We start from the raw sequence: 16279 nt of genomic DNA on the forward strand, positions 1-16279 counted from the left end.
AAAAGAAAATACAAAAATTAGCTGGGTGTGGGGGCACATGCCCCCTAGCTACTTGGGAGGCTGAGGCACAAGAATTGCTTGAACTTGGGAGGCAGAGGTTGGAGTGAGCGAGCCAAGATAGCGCCACTGCACTCCAGCCTGTGTAACACAGTGAGACTATGTCTCAAAAAAAACCCAAAATGACAAAAGAAAAAGTTAAGTATAAAGCAGCTTCAAGCAGGTGCCTCAGGAGGGATTCCAGAACAAGCCATTGTTATCACAGGAGATGACAGCTCCATGCATGTTACTGTCCCTGAAGACCTTCCAGTGGGACGAGATGTGGAGGTGGAAGACAGTGGTGATACAGATGATCCTGACCCTGTACAGGCCTAGGCTAATGTGTGTGGTTATGTCTTCGTTTTTAATTAAAAAGTGTAGAAAGTTAAAAAAAAAAAATTCAATAGAAAATTCTAGAATAAGGATGTAAAGAAAGAATTTTTTGCCCAAGCCAAATATTTTTGGTTTTTCTGCATGTTTGTGTTTTATTACAAAAGGTAAGTATCATTACAAGAGTCAGAATGTTAAAAAAATTAAAAATTTATAAAGTAAAAAAGTTACAATAAGCTAAGATTAATTACTGAAAAAAACACTTTCATAAATTTCATGTAGCCTAAGTGTACAATGTTTAGAAAGTCTACAATAGTGTAGAGTAATGCCCTAGGCCTTCACATTCACACACCACTCACTCACTGAATCACCCAGAGCAACTTCCAGTTCTGCCAGCTCCATTCACAGTAAGTGCCCTATACAGGTAAAATATTTTGTATCTTTTTACTGTATTTTTACTGTACTTTTTCTATATTTTGATACACAAATACTTACCACTATGTTACCGTTGCCTACAGTATTCAGTACAGTAATACGGTATAAAGGTTTATAACCTAGGAACAATAGGCTGTATCATATAGCCTAGCTAGGTAGTGGGCTATACCATCTAGGTCTGTGTAAGTACATTCTAAATGCTCCCACAATGACGAAATCACCTAAGGGCACACTTCTCAGAATGTGTCCCCATCAGTAAGTGAGGCATAACTGTAATGCTAAGGCTGATGAAATAGTTACCTTAACCTGACTGTGCAGCTGGGCATTTTAATTTTTCTTAATATACATTTTAGAGTATTGCAAATTTAAAGGGACTCTAACGAATTTTCTGTGTTAGTAACTTTCCATCTTTCAGTTTGCTGGAATAAACTAGAGGGAAGCAGGTAGCATAAAACGCATAACCTCTTTCCCATCTTTCTCCTGAAATGCAATGGATAAGGTAGGCTGCAGCTTCATGAAGCCCCTCATTTAATTATAAGACCAGAGTTATTACAGTTAATAGTTAAAACATCCCTTGTACCAGATGGTTTATGAGTGAAGTCAATGAAAAGAGAAAAATGTATATACCAAATAATACAAATTATAGGCACTTAAGATCCCACAATGCAACAGGTACCAAATAATCATCCCATCTCTGGGAAGAAAGACCTCTAGAATTGCTTAGGAAGTCGGACGCCCTAAGCTGTGTCAGGCCCAGTTCTCATTTCTTGGAGTAGTCATAATGAACAAGCCCACAGAAACAGCTGTACACACAGCAGGAATGTCTCTGGGGCACATACGGTAGGCTGGCATTATACTACATAGTTGGTTATTTTTACCTGATTTCAAACTATTCTCAGCATAAATGGACAAATGATGTGAACCTCTAGCTGATTTTATCTCGGATGACATAGTTCCATCAGTTCTTTCACTGTCAAACTTTTGCTGATCATACGTTTTTTTCTCATCATAGGTTTTTTTCTGCAGGAAAGATTAAAAAGCAACATGAAATAAAACCACCACTATAAAAAGTTTAAAGTACCAAAATCTTAAGTATTCATAATTCAACAATTTTTAAAAGGTTAAATACAAAAAAATACACAGTGCTTAAATATGATGTACAAATTTACCATTTCTTTACATTTTAAACATTAAAGCAACCAACTAAAGGACACAACAAAATGACATCATTACTCACCTTAAACAGAGCTTTCATTTCTTGTGGGAGAGGGCACACGTTCTCATTTCGATGCTTCACTGTTTGAAAACTTCGGTAACAACTGGGATGGTTATAATGATACTGGGAGCCAGGCACTGAGTAAACATTCTGTGTGGAGTCAAGGGTATAAGGAGAATAGGCATATGGATGAAGAGTTATCTCAGAAGATAAATACTGAGGTGGAAAAGTTGAAGCTCCAAAGGCCATGTCTTCAGTATATATTTTCTGCCTAAGTAAAAAGTGTAAACTTTAGTTGCAGATTTCATACTGCAAACCAAGAAGCTTTTCTGTAATAAACTAATTCAAACTTAACATTTAATATTTTTGAGACCATTCACTCTAGCGTTGAAATATCCTTAATTAAAAGCCAAATAAAATCTCTGAGTGTTTCTTTCCTACAAAGAAAGATGTTGACTCTATTTTTTTCACTAATGAGCTGGAAGTCCATAAGAAACATCAACGGGGCCAGAAGATGCTCCAGCAGCTTTTCACTCAGCTGCTACCAAGTATTTGGGAAAGCCCTTCCAGCAACCCTGGTCAAAATGCCCCAAAAGACCATTCTCTCGCTGAGGGAGGACGCAAGAGCCTGCAATATCTCCATCAGGCCTGCTGCAAATGGTTTTCTCCAGCACTTCCCTGCTCCAAACCCACCATGACATCCTGCGCTTTGCTGACTGTCAGGGCCAGAGTGCAAAGGAGACACTGCATGGCACTGTGGATGGAAACTACACACTTTACTAACAAGATGGATGCCAGCTTTGAAAGCTGCTATTGCCTCAATTTATCCCAAGCTGCTAGACTAAACCAAAATATAATTTAACACTAATTTTTCTTTTTTAGCCAATTTGATACAAGGCTACAGGTTTCAACCTTTTCCCCATGAAAGCTGATACAATGACAAAATGCTAAGCAACTAATTTAAAATACAAATAGTGACCTCCTCATTCCAGCAAATGTTTCTGTTAATTTCCAGAGCTGTTCCAAAATGTACCAGTACACTGCAAGGCAGAAAAATCCAAACCTAACCATGACACACCCTGTAAGACCTTCAAACTGTTACGCGGTCAGGAGCTATGAGCATAAGCATTGCTCACTAGAAATCATATTTCTAATGCGCTGCAAGTAAGAGACTATACTGAATAAGAAAGGAAGACTACAGGCTCTACCTATAATGTAATAATGTTTACTGCTTTCACTTCTATCCAGAACTTAATCATATATTACCTCATCTCACTGTATACTATTTCATGATATGTTAACTTAGATTTTCTAAGATCTTTTACTTACAGGTAAGTAACTTTAACATGAAATATTCCCAATTAAAAATCAAATAAAACCTTTTTACTGACCTTTGTCCCACAAAACAACTGACCTAGCACTGCTCCAAACATACAGCACTGAGGACTAGCTCTTTGTAGAAAAGAGGCTCAAAGCCTCATCCCACTGCCTACATGTTCCTGTGAATTCTGTGCTGTATTTTGTTTGTAGTTCAGAAAAGCTAGTGGGGTGCAAGTGTCAGGGAAGGTGGATAATCTGTTCTTCATAAAAGAAGATGGGTTGACAGAAAAAAGAAATGTGAAAAAGACTATTCCCAAGTCCAACAAATAGATACATGAACAGATAAATGAAATGTAGCTAAAAAGGAAAGCAGGGACAGGGTCCATTGGTTTTGACCACTGCTGCCATCCAGGAAATTTTCAGCCAGGAGTCAGCAGACCTTGGTTGGGGTCCTAGCTCAATCACAATCCAGTTTTCCATTCTGGATAAGTCATCTGGGTTTCTGTCCCCTCACCGGTCCTTCCTCCTCTGGAAAGTTGGTATTTTCCATTTCCATCCAGTGCAAACACAATTACATGCAGAAAACAACACAAAATACAGAATATCAAAGCAGTAACTCACAGCATCTGGTGTGGCTTCAAATGGCATATCTGGGAAATTCCAGATGCCAGGAGTGGTCCAGATGACCCTAAACCCAAAGTAACACACCTGTTTCTCATTCACTGTCCTACGCTGCCCCATCCGCATTAAAATCAAAATGTCTGAGTACCTGTGCAATACCTGCTGGTCTTCTGGCTCCACTTCCCTTTGCCCCTTTCCTACCAATGGCTTCCAGGTCTCCCAGTACCTCCTTCTTGCCTCTTCCTCCAGGCACCCGTTGGGTCTGGCTTGACCATCACATGACTTGAAAAGCTCCCTGGCCTGGACTTTGCTTGCCTGGCTCTCACCTGCCCTCCAAGGCTCTATCTCTGTCTTTTTCCCTGGTGCAGTCTCCTCTGCACCCTTCTTATGTCACCCATCAGACACATTCTGAGTCAGAACCTCTTATCTTTCTGCTTACAACACCCACAGATGTTGTATACCACTAGTTCTTCTCATAGCTGATCTGCTTTAACTCAAAAACATCATTTGGTGCTAAAATTTTCACAGTATATTGACAGATGGTGAAAATGCTCAACTACCTCTTGTCAACAGCGGTAGCAGTTTTAGAGAACAGCATGTTAATTCTGGTTCTGGTGCCACCTATTTGAATTAGTATGAACAAACATTTCTAGCTTCAGTTTCCCATGTGCAAAAATAACATTACATCTGCCTGCCACCTCATGGATTGTGGTAACCATGAAAGAAGTGAAAGTATACAATAATACCCAAACAAAAGGCACACATCCTCATACATGGGTTACACAGGACTTGTCACAAAGGATACACGATGACAACGGACATTACTTGGAACAAACTTGTTTGCATAGGCAAATTTGATTATCAGTAAATAATCAGTATTTTCCAAACATGGCAAATGTTATCTGTTAGACTACTTCTAATTTCTTTGTCTTGTCCTATAACATAAATATGGAAGAGTCTGGTATGTTCATTTTCATCTCCATCACTTCAAAACTATGGAAGACTTTCAATAATTAATTCCAAACGAATAAATGAGCATCCTTGAGTGCACTGTGAAAGGTACTGGAGGACTGATTCTGGAAAAGGTTACTATACTTTCTTTAAGGAAAGATGAGGGAAGGGGACATACAAAGATGACTTAGGATGCTATGTAGTTGAATAAGTAAAAAAAAAAAAAAAGGAAATAGTTGTTTCAGAAACTTCTATTCCTTTTGTCACAGCAGCAAGATTACATCTACATGTAATCTTGACTATAGCAATGCAATTTTTAATCTATATTAGAATTGCCCAGATAACCAACTCTCAACTATGTGAAGTCTCATTATTTCATCCCCACTTTAAAGGCTCCTTTCCTTTCTACCTCTTCCTCTTCAACTTAATGCCTTCCTTATCCTTGTGTTCTTGCCAGGCATGAATATTTTTCCTTGGTCATAAATAAAAGCTAAAAAAAAAAAAAGAGAGAGTTAAGAAAACTTTTTTTTTTTTTTTGAGACAGAGTCATGCTCTGTTTCCCAAGCTGGAGTGCAGTGGCGTAGTCTCAGCTCACTGCAACCTCCATCTCTCAGGTTCAAGCAATTCTCTGCCTCAGCCTTCTGAGTAACTGGGATTACAGGCGCCTGCCACCACAACTGGCTAATTTTTGTATTTTTGTAGTAGAGATGGTGTTTCACCATCTTGGCCAGGCTGGTCTTGAACTCCTGACCTCGCGATCCACCCGCTTCAGCCTCCCAAAGCGCTGGGATTACTGGCGTGAGCCACCACACCTGGCCAAGAAAACTAATTTTTAAATTCAGCACTGCCCATTATTGAGTCTCTGATTAGTCTCCACTCATGTTACTGCCAAAATGTTGCTTCAGCCATGTGAATGTTTTCCACAACTATTTTGAGTAACTGGAATACCACCTAGCAGATGGCTTTGAGCTCTTATCACTGACACATATTTTTGTATTTTGTTATGTGAGACACTCAAGGTAGGGAACAACTCAGGTGAGATCCAAGCCAAACTCCCCTTTCCAATGGATGAAATGCAGTGGAAAAATAGGGTATTCCTACCAAAGACCAAATTCCAGCACATAAAGGTAGTGTTTCAACTTTTGTCAAAAAAACACAACTTTCAGTATTTCCTAAATACACCAGACAACTCAATGATTTTCTTATTCATTATAATTCTCATTCTTGCAAATATAATTCTAGAATTTATATACAGTACAAACTATTTTCAATCACACCATGCAGGCACAAATAAAAGGAAACAAGTTTGAATCATATCAAAGAAGAACAAAGCACAAGGATTCTTAGATTAGAACTACACCTGATGCAAATCTTAAAAATAGGTCTACAAATAAATCTACACAATTATGTGAAAGATTAATATGTTTTTTGTCTAAATTCAGCTACAAGAGGAAGCCATTTTGTAAATACCTAGAGAATGAATCTTGAGAATGAAAAAGAAAATGTAAGGAAAAATATAAGCCTTCTTTCAACTCAAATTTAGATGAACTTAAACCTGAAATGTGTAAAATTCCTCTCCATATAACAGATATAAAGTAAAACGGTGGAAAGCAAAAGTCAACAATTTCCAAAAAATTATCCACACAGAGGCAACTATGGTTGTTAGTCCCCTCCCCTTCCCTGAACAAGATTTTAAAACGTTAACCTTAAAAATGAGGAGTATGTGTACCTGGTCCTTCCTTTGCCCTTCCTTCCACATTTCATCTCCCATTAGATACATGATATAATTTTAAACCATATGAACAAATGAACCCTGAAACGGGAATTTTTTTTTTTTTTTAAGACAGAGCCTTGCTCTGTCAACAAGGTTTGAGTGTAGTGGTGCAATCTCGGCCCACTGCAATCTCCGCCTCCCGCGTTCAAGGGATACTCCTGCCCCAGTCTCCCGAATAGCTGGCATTACAGGTGTCCACCACCACAGCTGGCATTACAGGTGTCCGCCACCACACCTGGTTAATTTTTGTGTTTTTGTGGAGACAGGGTTTCACCATATTGGCCAGGCTGGTCTTGAACTCCTGACCTCAGGTGATCAATCCACCTACCTCGGCCTCCCAAAGTGCTAGGATTACAGGCGTGAGTCACAGCGCCTGGCCTGAAACTGCATTTCTTACTAACAAATGCAATGCAGTCTCTATCACTTCTTTGCCGAAAATAACGAGTATGAAGGAAAAAAAGGGGAATTAAAGCTTCTGTTTTTTGGCACAGTTTACAGTTAAGTTGTGCTACTGGCTCAGACTCTTCTTGAATGAAGAGCATCCTCTGCCATCTGCAGAACTTGAGTGCAGTAACTGCCAAGTATTTTACAGTCTAATCACCATTAAATCCAAAAAGCAAGTCCCAGGCAAGACATTTAGATACATACTCGGTCACTGGTGGTTCCTGAACAAACGGATAGTATGTGGCTGCAGAGCTGGGGAAGACACATGCTTCTGAGGACTCTAACCATGCCACATTGAGTCCGGCAAATCTGGGGACAAATGGTTTGACATCTGCTGATAACTTGATGCCCTGAGGAAAAAAATGAGGTTTTGGCTACAAACATTCAGAGATCAAAAAACCCAAGAGGTGTTTCTAATAGCCCCAGAAATGTTCCCGATGTTGTTTAAACACTTCTGCCTCGTAAAGAGAAGCACCTGCTTGCTAACGATTTCTCCCCAATGCTTTTTTTTGTTAGAAAAGGCAGTAGTCCACAAACATTAAGAGTGAAAAATAAGGACAACCAGTTCAAGTGGAAATAAAATTTAACCCAGGTTATATAGTTAAGATCACACCTGATAACGTTTCTGCAATTTTAATCTTGGAATAAGGGTGTTTTACCAGAGATTCACTTAGAAATAACAGAACTGTAGAAGGCACACAGTACAACTACTGCAGTCAAACATACACGTTGAATGTTTAACTACAGCACCCAAAACACACTGCAGACGTTTATTTCCATTACATTTTCTTGAAAAAGTTGCACAAAAGCATATGCATTTTACTCATGAACCCCTAAGTCTTGCTTTATTGAAATATCAAACCTTGCTTTGCCAGAAAATATCACGAGCCTTTGAAATTTGAATTCAATAGATTTCTTTCTTTAGTTTTTAGTTACTTCGTAAGACACTGACTTTCACCGAGAATTTTATGGGTCTGAAAATAATGCATGCGATCGCCAGGGCGCCTTCTAGTGGCAATGCTGAGTACGTAGACCGGAGAACGACGTTCAGAAAAACGCAGGGTCCTTTAAAACAATCTATCCGTTCCCAAGAGCGCGGGAAGCTCGCCAGAGTCCCCCCGCCCCGACTGCGGGGAGCGCGGCGCTGGGCCGCAGTCACTGCGCTTGGTGACATCGCACCGTAGACGCGGCGCTAACTGTGGGCGGGGTCTGCGGCCGCTGACCGCCACCCCAAGGCGGACCCTGGGCGGGGCGCGAAGATCGTGACCACCCGGTAGGGCGCTCCCGTGCCGTCACCAGCATCCGACCCACGCCCGTTGGACCAGCCCAGTCACCGCCCGACCGAGGCCCCAGTGCGAGGCAGGCCGACAGGCTGAGGCTGCCGAGAGAGTCCCCGTCGGCCTGGGCGGCCCTTACCTCGCTTTCGGGCTCCCGCGGCCCCTCCGACGCCATGGCGCGAGGCGCGGAGGAGGCCGCGTTAGGGAGACCAGCAGCCGGCTGTCGGCTGGCCTGACAGACAAAGCGTTTCCGCTCTCGCAGGCGACGCCAGGAAGTGCGTCACAGAAAAGCGACAGAGCCTCCCCTTCCTTCCGGCCGGAAGTACGCGGCGGCCGCGGCACTGGACCTGCGCGGGCTGCACGTGGAGGGCTGTGGGGAGCTTGCGGGAAATGCAGATCCCCGAGTCCTCTGGGCTGGGGACTCATAGTAGCTTACGGGAATCTCAGATCTGCCTTTTATTGCTGGGATATTCGAGATAGTCTCCACCAAGGCAGCAGCGACTAGAAACTGAGAGGCCGTGATTTACTCTTGTCCCCTGGGCCTCAAGAGTCTAGCGTTAGGATGGGATGGGTTAGTCTGGAAAGGCCTCTCGCTGAGGTGACCTTTGAGCAGTCACCTGAAGAGGAGGAAGATTTACTAATAAGGAAACTGAGGAGGCCGACATTACTCCCACCCCCGCCACTGCATTTCCCTAAAATTTCCTCAAGATTGGTGACTTACAGGAATTGCATACCCTGTAGGTCCTGCAAACCTGGAAAGCCTACAAGACTCTATTGGTATCCTAAATTTCCAGAAACGTTGTTTGTAAGTAGCCACAGAAAATAATTTAAATCGCCGCTCGGTTTCTTTCGAAAATTTTTTTTAAAAAGTGCTAAGACATGGTCAAGAGATAGAATAGTATAATTTTCACAAGGAAAAAAACAGTTATACACAGAGCAAATTCGTTAAATACTGTGAGAAATGTATAAGGTGCAGCAGGGATAGGAGGTTGACCGAAAGTACAGGGAAGAATGCGGTGGATTTCAATAGATGGAGGAGGAACTTCCCTCACTCAAAGGCTTGGAGGAAAGTGCAAGTGGGTTTAAGGGACAGAAAATGTCAGCAAAATAGGCCAAAATAATGGGGATTGAGGCAAATTGTAGGTTTCCTCTGTCCCTTGCACAGACTTTTATTAACTCTACCATTGAATACCAAGTATTTCAAGCAAGTGAGACAGGTGCACTTCCAGTTTTTTCAGATTTCTGTCCAGGTCTCAGTTCACTACACAGCCTCTAGCAGAAGTGAACCTTAGGGTCTGGTCCAGCAGGAATTTATGCTGGAAGTTGAGGGGTAGCTGTCACCTTTCTTTCAGCACTATTGGGTCTACCCGAAAGTGTAATGAAATTTAATTTTGTCATTTCTGTTGTTACCTGGGACACATCCTGTGGTGGTGGCAGTGAGGTGGGGGAAGTAGATTCTAGGTTGCTGCTAATCACAACCTTCAAAATTCATTGTGCTCATGTGTAAAGACACCCTTTCTTAACCAAGGGACCTGATGTATGCTGGCTGCTGATTTGTTTCTATAGCATAGCAATTAATTAAACAGCCTATGTCTGCATCTAACTCCGAAAACACTTTCCTAGAAGCTAAAAAGGCAAAGGTGTTTTAGTGTTTTTGAACCTTTAAAAATGTGGTGTTACTTTATAGGAAACATTATCCCTACCTTGGAAATGTAGACGAGGATAAAAAAGTTAAGAGGTTTCTCCCAAGACCACTAGTGGCCAGTGACAGTGAAGTAGCCCAGATAGTATTAATTTGGGCTTTCCTGTCCTAGCCAATTCTCTAGGAATTCAAGAGGTAAAATCTACTTTGGCTTTAAACATATCCCTGGTTCTTAATTTCTAAATTAAGTGAATTAAATGGTATCCAGATCATACCACGCTGTTTTAAACTCATTTAACATGATCTTTAAGGTAAGTTAACTTCCTCAGAGCTAAAACTGTAACACTGAAATCAATTTCAATAATCACAAATTAACTGTAAGAAAATATACCTCAAAAACTTGAAAGTGATAAATGCAACATACAAACTTTATTGAACAAAAGTAACAGGTAAAGTCAAACAGGCACTTAAGAGAAAAACTGGAAGAACTTTTATCTTAAACATCTTACAGTAACCTACTTGCAGTTGCATTTAACTGAGCTCTGTTGCTGTGAAGAATACAGCTCATGCACAGGTATGGATGAAAGATTTGTACATTTCTCAAGTATTCACTGAATACTACCTTATATACACATATACATTAAATTTGGAAAAGATGTGATGATCCCCAGATAAACTTCATTTTTGTTGATCTTTTGGAAGAGGTCGTCTAAAGAGAAGAATATGTGGTTCTGTAGAAAGAAAATGTTTTGAATCATTTTAATATGGTTTTCATATACTCATCAGAAATTCAAAAGCATTCTCAACTAAGCCAGAATAAAATAAACCGAGTCCACTATTAACTGGTTTGAGGTATCTAAAATGAATTTTACTTCAAAGTTACTGTCTACAGTAAACAGATTAAAAGTAAAAAGATTACCTCTTTATAGGGAAAAACACCTCTTTCAAATCATCTACAGGATCTCATACTAATGCTCATCCCCACAGATTCTGCTTCAATAGGTGGGGCACAGAAATCTGCACTTAAGTTATTCAGTTGCTTTTGTATTATCTGGACTGAATTCTAATAGGATTACGTATCTCAATCCCAAGAAAGCGATGAGTTCTTTCAGAGTTTTCAATGCAATGTTTTTCTTTAACAGCAGAGGAGAAAGCACGATAGTTTTAGTTCCACCTACTTCAGCTTCTATAGTATGTCTTCAAATTTTGTTCAAAACATAAATGCTGTAAGTTAGATTTACTGATAACCCAAAAATAGAATTTAACCCACATTGTTTTAGTTTAGAAAACTCACAAAGTTTGAGTTTACTATTTAATACCTGAACAACTTTTTGTTAATAGCACATAATAGCATAAGATACCCATAAACACATTTGAGTTCATATGCTATTACCTCATTTAAACTTCATGTGGTAGCTATCCTTTAAAAGGGCTGAAGAGTGAATCACTTTAAATCAATTTTCACACACAAAAAAGAACACTTGTCTTAGGATATATTTATGGTAAAATGCTTTGGGATACTGTTAACGATACAGATTTTAAAATATCTTTTTTTAGTTCTTACATTATTTTCCAAGTAGAATAATGTGTTACTTTCACTCCTGTGGTATTTTATTTTACCATAAAATTGGATCTCTCTCCAGAGTCAAGAAATAAGTCATTTAAAAAAACTAACTTATCAGAAGAGTTACTTTGAGATATCAGTTGATGTCAATGATATTTTTAAAGTTTTGACAACCATAACCACCAATATTTCAACAATTACTGCTCTACTATAATATAGCAAAGCTTACCTGGCTCATGAATCATGTAATGAACCCAGCCTAGACTCTGTTGGACACCAAGTCTCCTCCACTCCTCTTCAGACATCAGATGAGTTTTAGGTACTTGTTTGGAAAGTTCTCTGGGTAACATAACATGCCTGTTAAAAGATACAGCCAAGTATTAGTCCAGTGCCTTTTCTACAACTGTCGCTTTATACATGTCCCTTTAGCAACTCTGTTGCTTTAATATTGAGAATTACACTCTACTACCTTTAATTCTGATGTGATGGCCTATGTTCAAATTAGGGAGCTAAGAGTGCACAATCCAAAAGCAGAAGGCATTTTCCTTAGGATTAATCTTTTTCTCTTACCAGAGAATGCTTACCAGTTGCCTGAATCTTCTTCAGGAATAGAACCCCAAAATATAAGTTGAGCATATGGTTAACCAGCCTCCAAATCATAAGCCAACAAGATATAAGAAAATGTGTAACTTATTATGAAAAGTTTTCTCAAAGGGAAAGAACATGCTGAACTCTTCTTTTTCTCCTTCTTGTTGAATGTACATTAATACGATCAGGGAGCCAGAGCAGGAGGCTAGGACCACAGAAGCAACAGTAAATTGAGAACGGTAAAGCAACAAGAGGTAAGGACCCAGCCTACTCCCTGACTGTAGAGCTGTTATCCGTGTCCCAGATTATTAGACTTTTATGTAAGGAAAAATGTAAGTTACAGTTAATTTGGGTTTCCTCTTCCCAACACTAGCTTTGTAGTAACTACCAGTCCTTGTATGCTCCAGAAGTTGCTTTATACTTCAAGTACTGTGTTCATAATTAAAAACAGAAAACCACTAACTGCACATACACATTGTGTGCAACCTCACAGTTTTCCAGTTAACTTACTGACCTATATCCAAAACTTACATTGTTCAGTTTCTTGGGCAAGCATGGAATAACCTTCAAAGTTAAACCATCAATATGTACAACTGTACGAGTTCTCAAAAACAAATCTATATCATTAAGAGTATCCCAAAGCATTCTGTCAAAGATTTGTCAGACAAATCTCCTTCCCCAAATTGAGTAAGAACTTTTACTCAATTACCATAAAAAAGATTTTATAGAAGTCACAATTCTCAGCCCCATATTTACCATCTCCAGTAGTAGCAACAGTTTTATACTGAACCATCCATAACCACCAACCCAAATTTTTAACCAGTATAAGATATGTCTGTGAGTCAGTTGGATGGCGATGAATGAGGTGCAATCTCATCACTTTCTGGGACGCAGTAAACTGAACCCCTAACCCATTATAAGCACCCAGCTGTCATCAACTTAAATTTTAGTCTGTGGTTGGTTAAGTACCAATTCACTTGCAGGGCAAAGTGAGCCTCAGAAAAATTCTTTTATGTTGCTAGATTGCCTTAAGGCCACGAAGTCATACCTTACTACCATAATTTGCAGTTTTCACCAATTCCAGCGAACTATATGGTGATTCTTTGTCATTCTTACCAGTTATCACCCACATTCTTTAAATGCTGCTTTAACATCTAACTTTTAAGGCTCTACAAATAATCTGTTATCTTATTTCTATCTTCTATATTGTTGATTATTCTCAAAGAGAAATGTAGTGCTTTTGTACCTTTTGTCTTTCAAATTTACAGAGTACATAAATCTACCAACAAGTTATTTAGATAGAAGTTACCACCCTTCTCCATAAACGCGGAAACAGGCTCTCCTCCATCAGGGTTTCTTTATAAAGGAAAACTGTTTAAAAACTGTTTAAAATATCAAGCCCATATGAAGAGTCTACCTATATTTTGCCACACAGAGTTTTCAAACTACACGTAAGGAAAATTTTTCCAAAATCTAACGTTTATTTCAGTTGAAGAGCAAAATAGTGCAAGTATTACTAATTTGTAAACCTGCCCAGAGATATTACCAGTTTTTCTCCTGCGAAAACAGACTTCCATGATGTGGGAGTGGGGGCACCCACTGTTATGCCCTTAGAAACATTAAGACCTTCACGTAAAAGGACTAGGAAATTAAGTTTGCAATTAAGAAAAATCTAAGAAAGATATAGATAACTGCACACTGGGAAAAATAAATACTAGCCTTTTAAGTTTACATTGCATGCTGCACCATTACATATTAATACAAACCACCCTAGACTCATGCCTTAGCGGTATATTATCACTAGTTTCCCCTTTAAAATTATCTGGGGAAATTACTATCCTGTTTCATAAAGGTTAGTGCCTTGGCCAATTAATACCAGCTCTAATTTTTACTGGGTTAAAGTAAATCACTGCAGATATGTAAACCTTCTTCATTACCACACACAAATCATTTGAGTATGTTAAAACTAAAAAATGGACCTACTGCCATCAGAAAGAAGTCTGAGAAATAGCTTCACTTACTTTCAGTATTATGCCCCAAAAGAAACTTGTACCAACCCTTAAATCCTTATCCTAAACACTTGGCACCAGATGTGTTTCAGAATAATTCTCCAGGTTTTAGTAAGGTTATTACGGTTTACATTGTGTTCATTATCAGATATCCTCAATATGGCTCTTGATTAGCATCACATAATTGAACACTGTGCCAGCATATTACACGATTAGAACTGTATAGTTATTACTATAAAGTTAAGACAATCTACTTGAAATTTACCTACAGCCAGAAAAACATGGTATTTTTCTAGCTAGGAATACAAAAGGGTGCAATTATTACTACCCATAGAAATCTTCAGTATTCCTCATGTGAAAACAGACTCCATGCTGCTGCGAGGGAGAGAAAAAGAGAAACCACCCACTGTTTTGTTCTTTCTTCCTTAAATAGCATTCATAGAAATCTAACCTACAACGGCAGCAGACAGAAAACAAGGTCACAATTTGGCCAACGATGGCATGGGCTTTATCTCCCCGAAATCTTGGTAGTATCCCAGGACGCAGCGTTCTAGTCACTACCTAGTAAGAAAAAGGGGTTAACTGGTCTCTGAAGCCACGCCCTAAATGAAGTGTCCCGCACACAAGAAGGACAACAAATTTTAAATGTCCCTACCCGCTTTCCCCCAGTCTAGTTTAATTGGGGGATAGGGTCATTTAAAATCTGTCTGATTTTACTGACCGATTAGTCACTACGTTCTGGTACATCGCTTCAGGACTCAAACGCAAAAGTTCCTCGAAGCCCAAAATTTGGCCAGTGTAGACTAGCAGAAAATAAGGCCGAAAGTCCACTCAAGTTCTTAATCGGCCTTAAAATGAAACTCCTTTAATAATGCCCTCAATTGTATGACTGCGGCCAATATATAATGGCCCAAATCACCATCCCCAGTAAACATTTTCGAATTCCCATCAAGCTCATTTTCGGGGGGTCGCCCCCAAAACTTATACCACTCACTTCAAAAACAAGAAGACAAGTGTGTTCCTCTATGTTAACAGATGAAAATTACCACTCTAAACCACAAACTAGTAAAAGTTGCATCACCCCGTCAGAAACAGGGAAAGTGTGTGGCACGGTTGCGAACGGAAAAGGACGGCACCAGGCGGGTTTTCCTGGCCTGGTTCAAACAACTGGAACTGAGACCAGTTACTGAACGGCCTAATTACTTGTGCCACGGCCGAGAAAAAAGTGACCGGAGGGTCACTCCGCGTCGCCGAGGACCCCGGGACCCCCAAGTTGCGCCGGTTCCTACCCGGGCACTAAATGCGGCCCCGTGGCCGCTCTTCCCTCACCCTCCGCGCACACTGAACAAAGGCCCAATCGGCCGGGCGCGCCAGGCACCCAACTATGACCGACTACGCGGGGCACCAGGTGGCCGCGACCCCAAACTCCGGCCCTCGCCCTCGGGCTCCGCCCCCCAGACCCCGGCCCCCCCCCTCCCCGACCCCGTTACGCCTTGGTCGCCCCGCCCGCGGGGGCCCCAGCTGAGAGAGCCGACTCGGGGTCTGAGAAAGCCGCCCACCGGTATTCGTAGTGTTCGTCGAAGTACTTGTCCGAGTAGTAGATCTGCTTGTGGGCCATCCTGCTGGCGCACTGCCGAAAATGAAACGAGAGAGCGCGAAAAGCGGGAGCAGCAGTAGACACGTCCACGTCCCGCCAAAGCAACGACTCGCCAGAGACTAACGACCGCAGTCCCAACGATCCCGATTTGAATCCGACAGCCCGCCGCCGATTGGACAGCAGTACCGACCAATCGCCTTCTGCGGAAGTCGGCCAGCTGCCAGCCTATCGTCGCCACCGCCTCACGAAGTCGGCTTCCCGGCTCAGCCAATCAGAGATCTGTTGCGAGGTTGCCCGCGGGAAGAAGTGGAGAATAGGTACGGCACGGGGGCGGGAGCGCCCTTGACGGGCAGGGGCGTGGCAAGAGGAGGGCGGAGTCTGGACGTTAAGCGTCGCAGAGCGCGTGCGCAGGAACGTGGAAAGTTCCAGGACACGGAACCGTTGGGGCGGAGGACCTGAGGGTGGAGCGAGGTAT

The 16279-nt window shown here is 41.0% G+C and overlaps 2 protein-coding genes across 6 annotated transcripts in view; both read right to left on the reverse strand.

The window, feature by feature from the left end:
• Window positions 1–8683, reverse strand: part of SECISBP2 (SECIS binding protein 2) — a 43483-nt gene extending 34800 nt beyond the window's left edge. For 2 of the 4 annotated variants that reach the window (XM_011975188.1, XM_011975187.1), the window contains exons 1-4: window positions 8544–8677; window positions 7332–7477; window positions 2039–2288; window positions 1680–1821 (exon numbers count right to left, since the gene is read on the reverse strand). In XM_011975188.1, coding sequence (XP_011830578.1) covers window positions 1680–1821; window positions 2039–2288; window positions 7332–7477; window positions 8544–8579 — 574 coding nt within the window. In that variant the 5' untranslated portion in view covers window positions 8580–8677. Of the gene's footprint in view, window positions 1–1679; window positions 1822–2038; window positions 2289–7331; window positions 7478–8079 lie in introns of all 4 variants that reach the window. The other 2 variants (XM_011975189.1, XM_011975186.1) reach the window with 2 other exon arrangements.
• Window positions 6922–15928, reverse strand: CKS2 (CDC28 protein kinase regulatory subunit 2). Of its 2 annotated transcripts, XR_001005519.1 has the most exons (4): window positions 15767–15922; window positions 11840–11967; window positions 10462–10777; window positions 6922–6950 (listed from the first exon to the last, which is right to left on the reverse strand). XR_001005519.1 is itself a non-coding variant. In XM_011975185.1 (3 exons), the coding sequence occupies exons 1-3, from the start codon at window positions 15823–15825 to the stop codon at window positions 10725–10727; spliced, it is 240 nt and encodes a 79-aa protein (XP_011830575.1). In that variant the 5' UTR covers window positions 15826–15928; the 3' UTR covers window positions 10457–10724. The 2 variants fall into 2 exon arrangements, 1 of the variants encoding a protein (XP_011830575.1); XM_011975185.1 differs by lacking the exon at window positions 6922–6950 and having other exon boundaries at window positions 10457–10777; window positions 15767–15928.
• Window positions 15929–16279: the final 351 nt, after the last annotated feature.

The sequence above is a fragment of the Mandrillus leucophaeus genome, unplaced genomic scaffold, assembly GCF_000951045.1.
Source record: "Mandrillus leucophaeus isolate KB7577 unplaced genomic scaffold, Mleu.le_1.0 Scaffold152, whole genome shotgun sequence".
Lineage (NCBI taxonomy): Eukaryota > Metazoa > Chordata > Mammalia > Primates > Cercopithecidae > Mandrillus > Mandrillus leucophaeus.

Excerpts from the sequence above, each read along its gene's own strand:
- CKS2 (XM_011975185.1), bottom strand. The coding sequence starts at position 15,825 with ATGGCCCACAAGCAGATCTACTACTCGGACAAGTACTTCGACGAACAC. Across the intron at positions 11,968-15,766 it reads GACGAACACTACGAATACCG|GCATGTTATGTTACCCAGAG; the intron begins GTGGGCGGCTTT and ends ATCTTTTAACAG. Across the intron at positions 10,778-11,839 it reads TTACATGATTCATGAGCCAG|AACCACATATTCTTCTCTTT; the intron begins GTAAGCTTTGCT and ends TTCTTTCTACAG.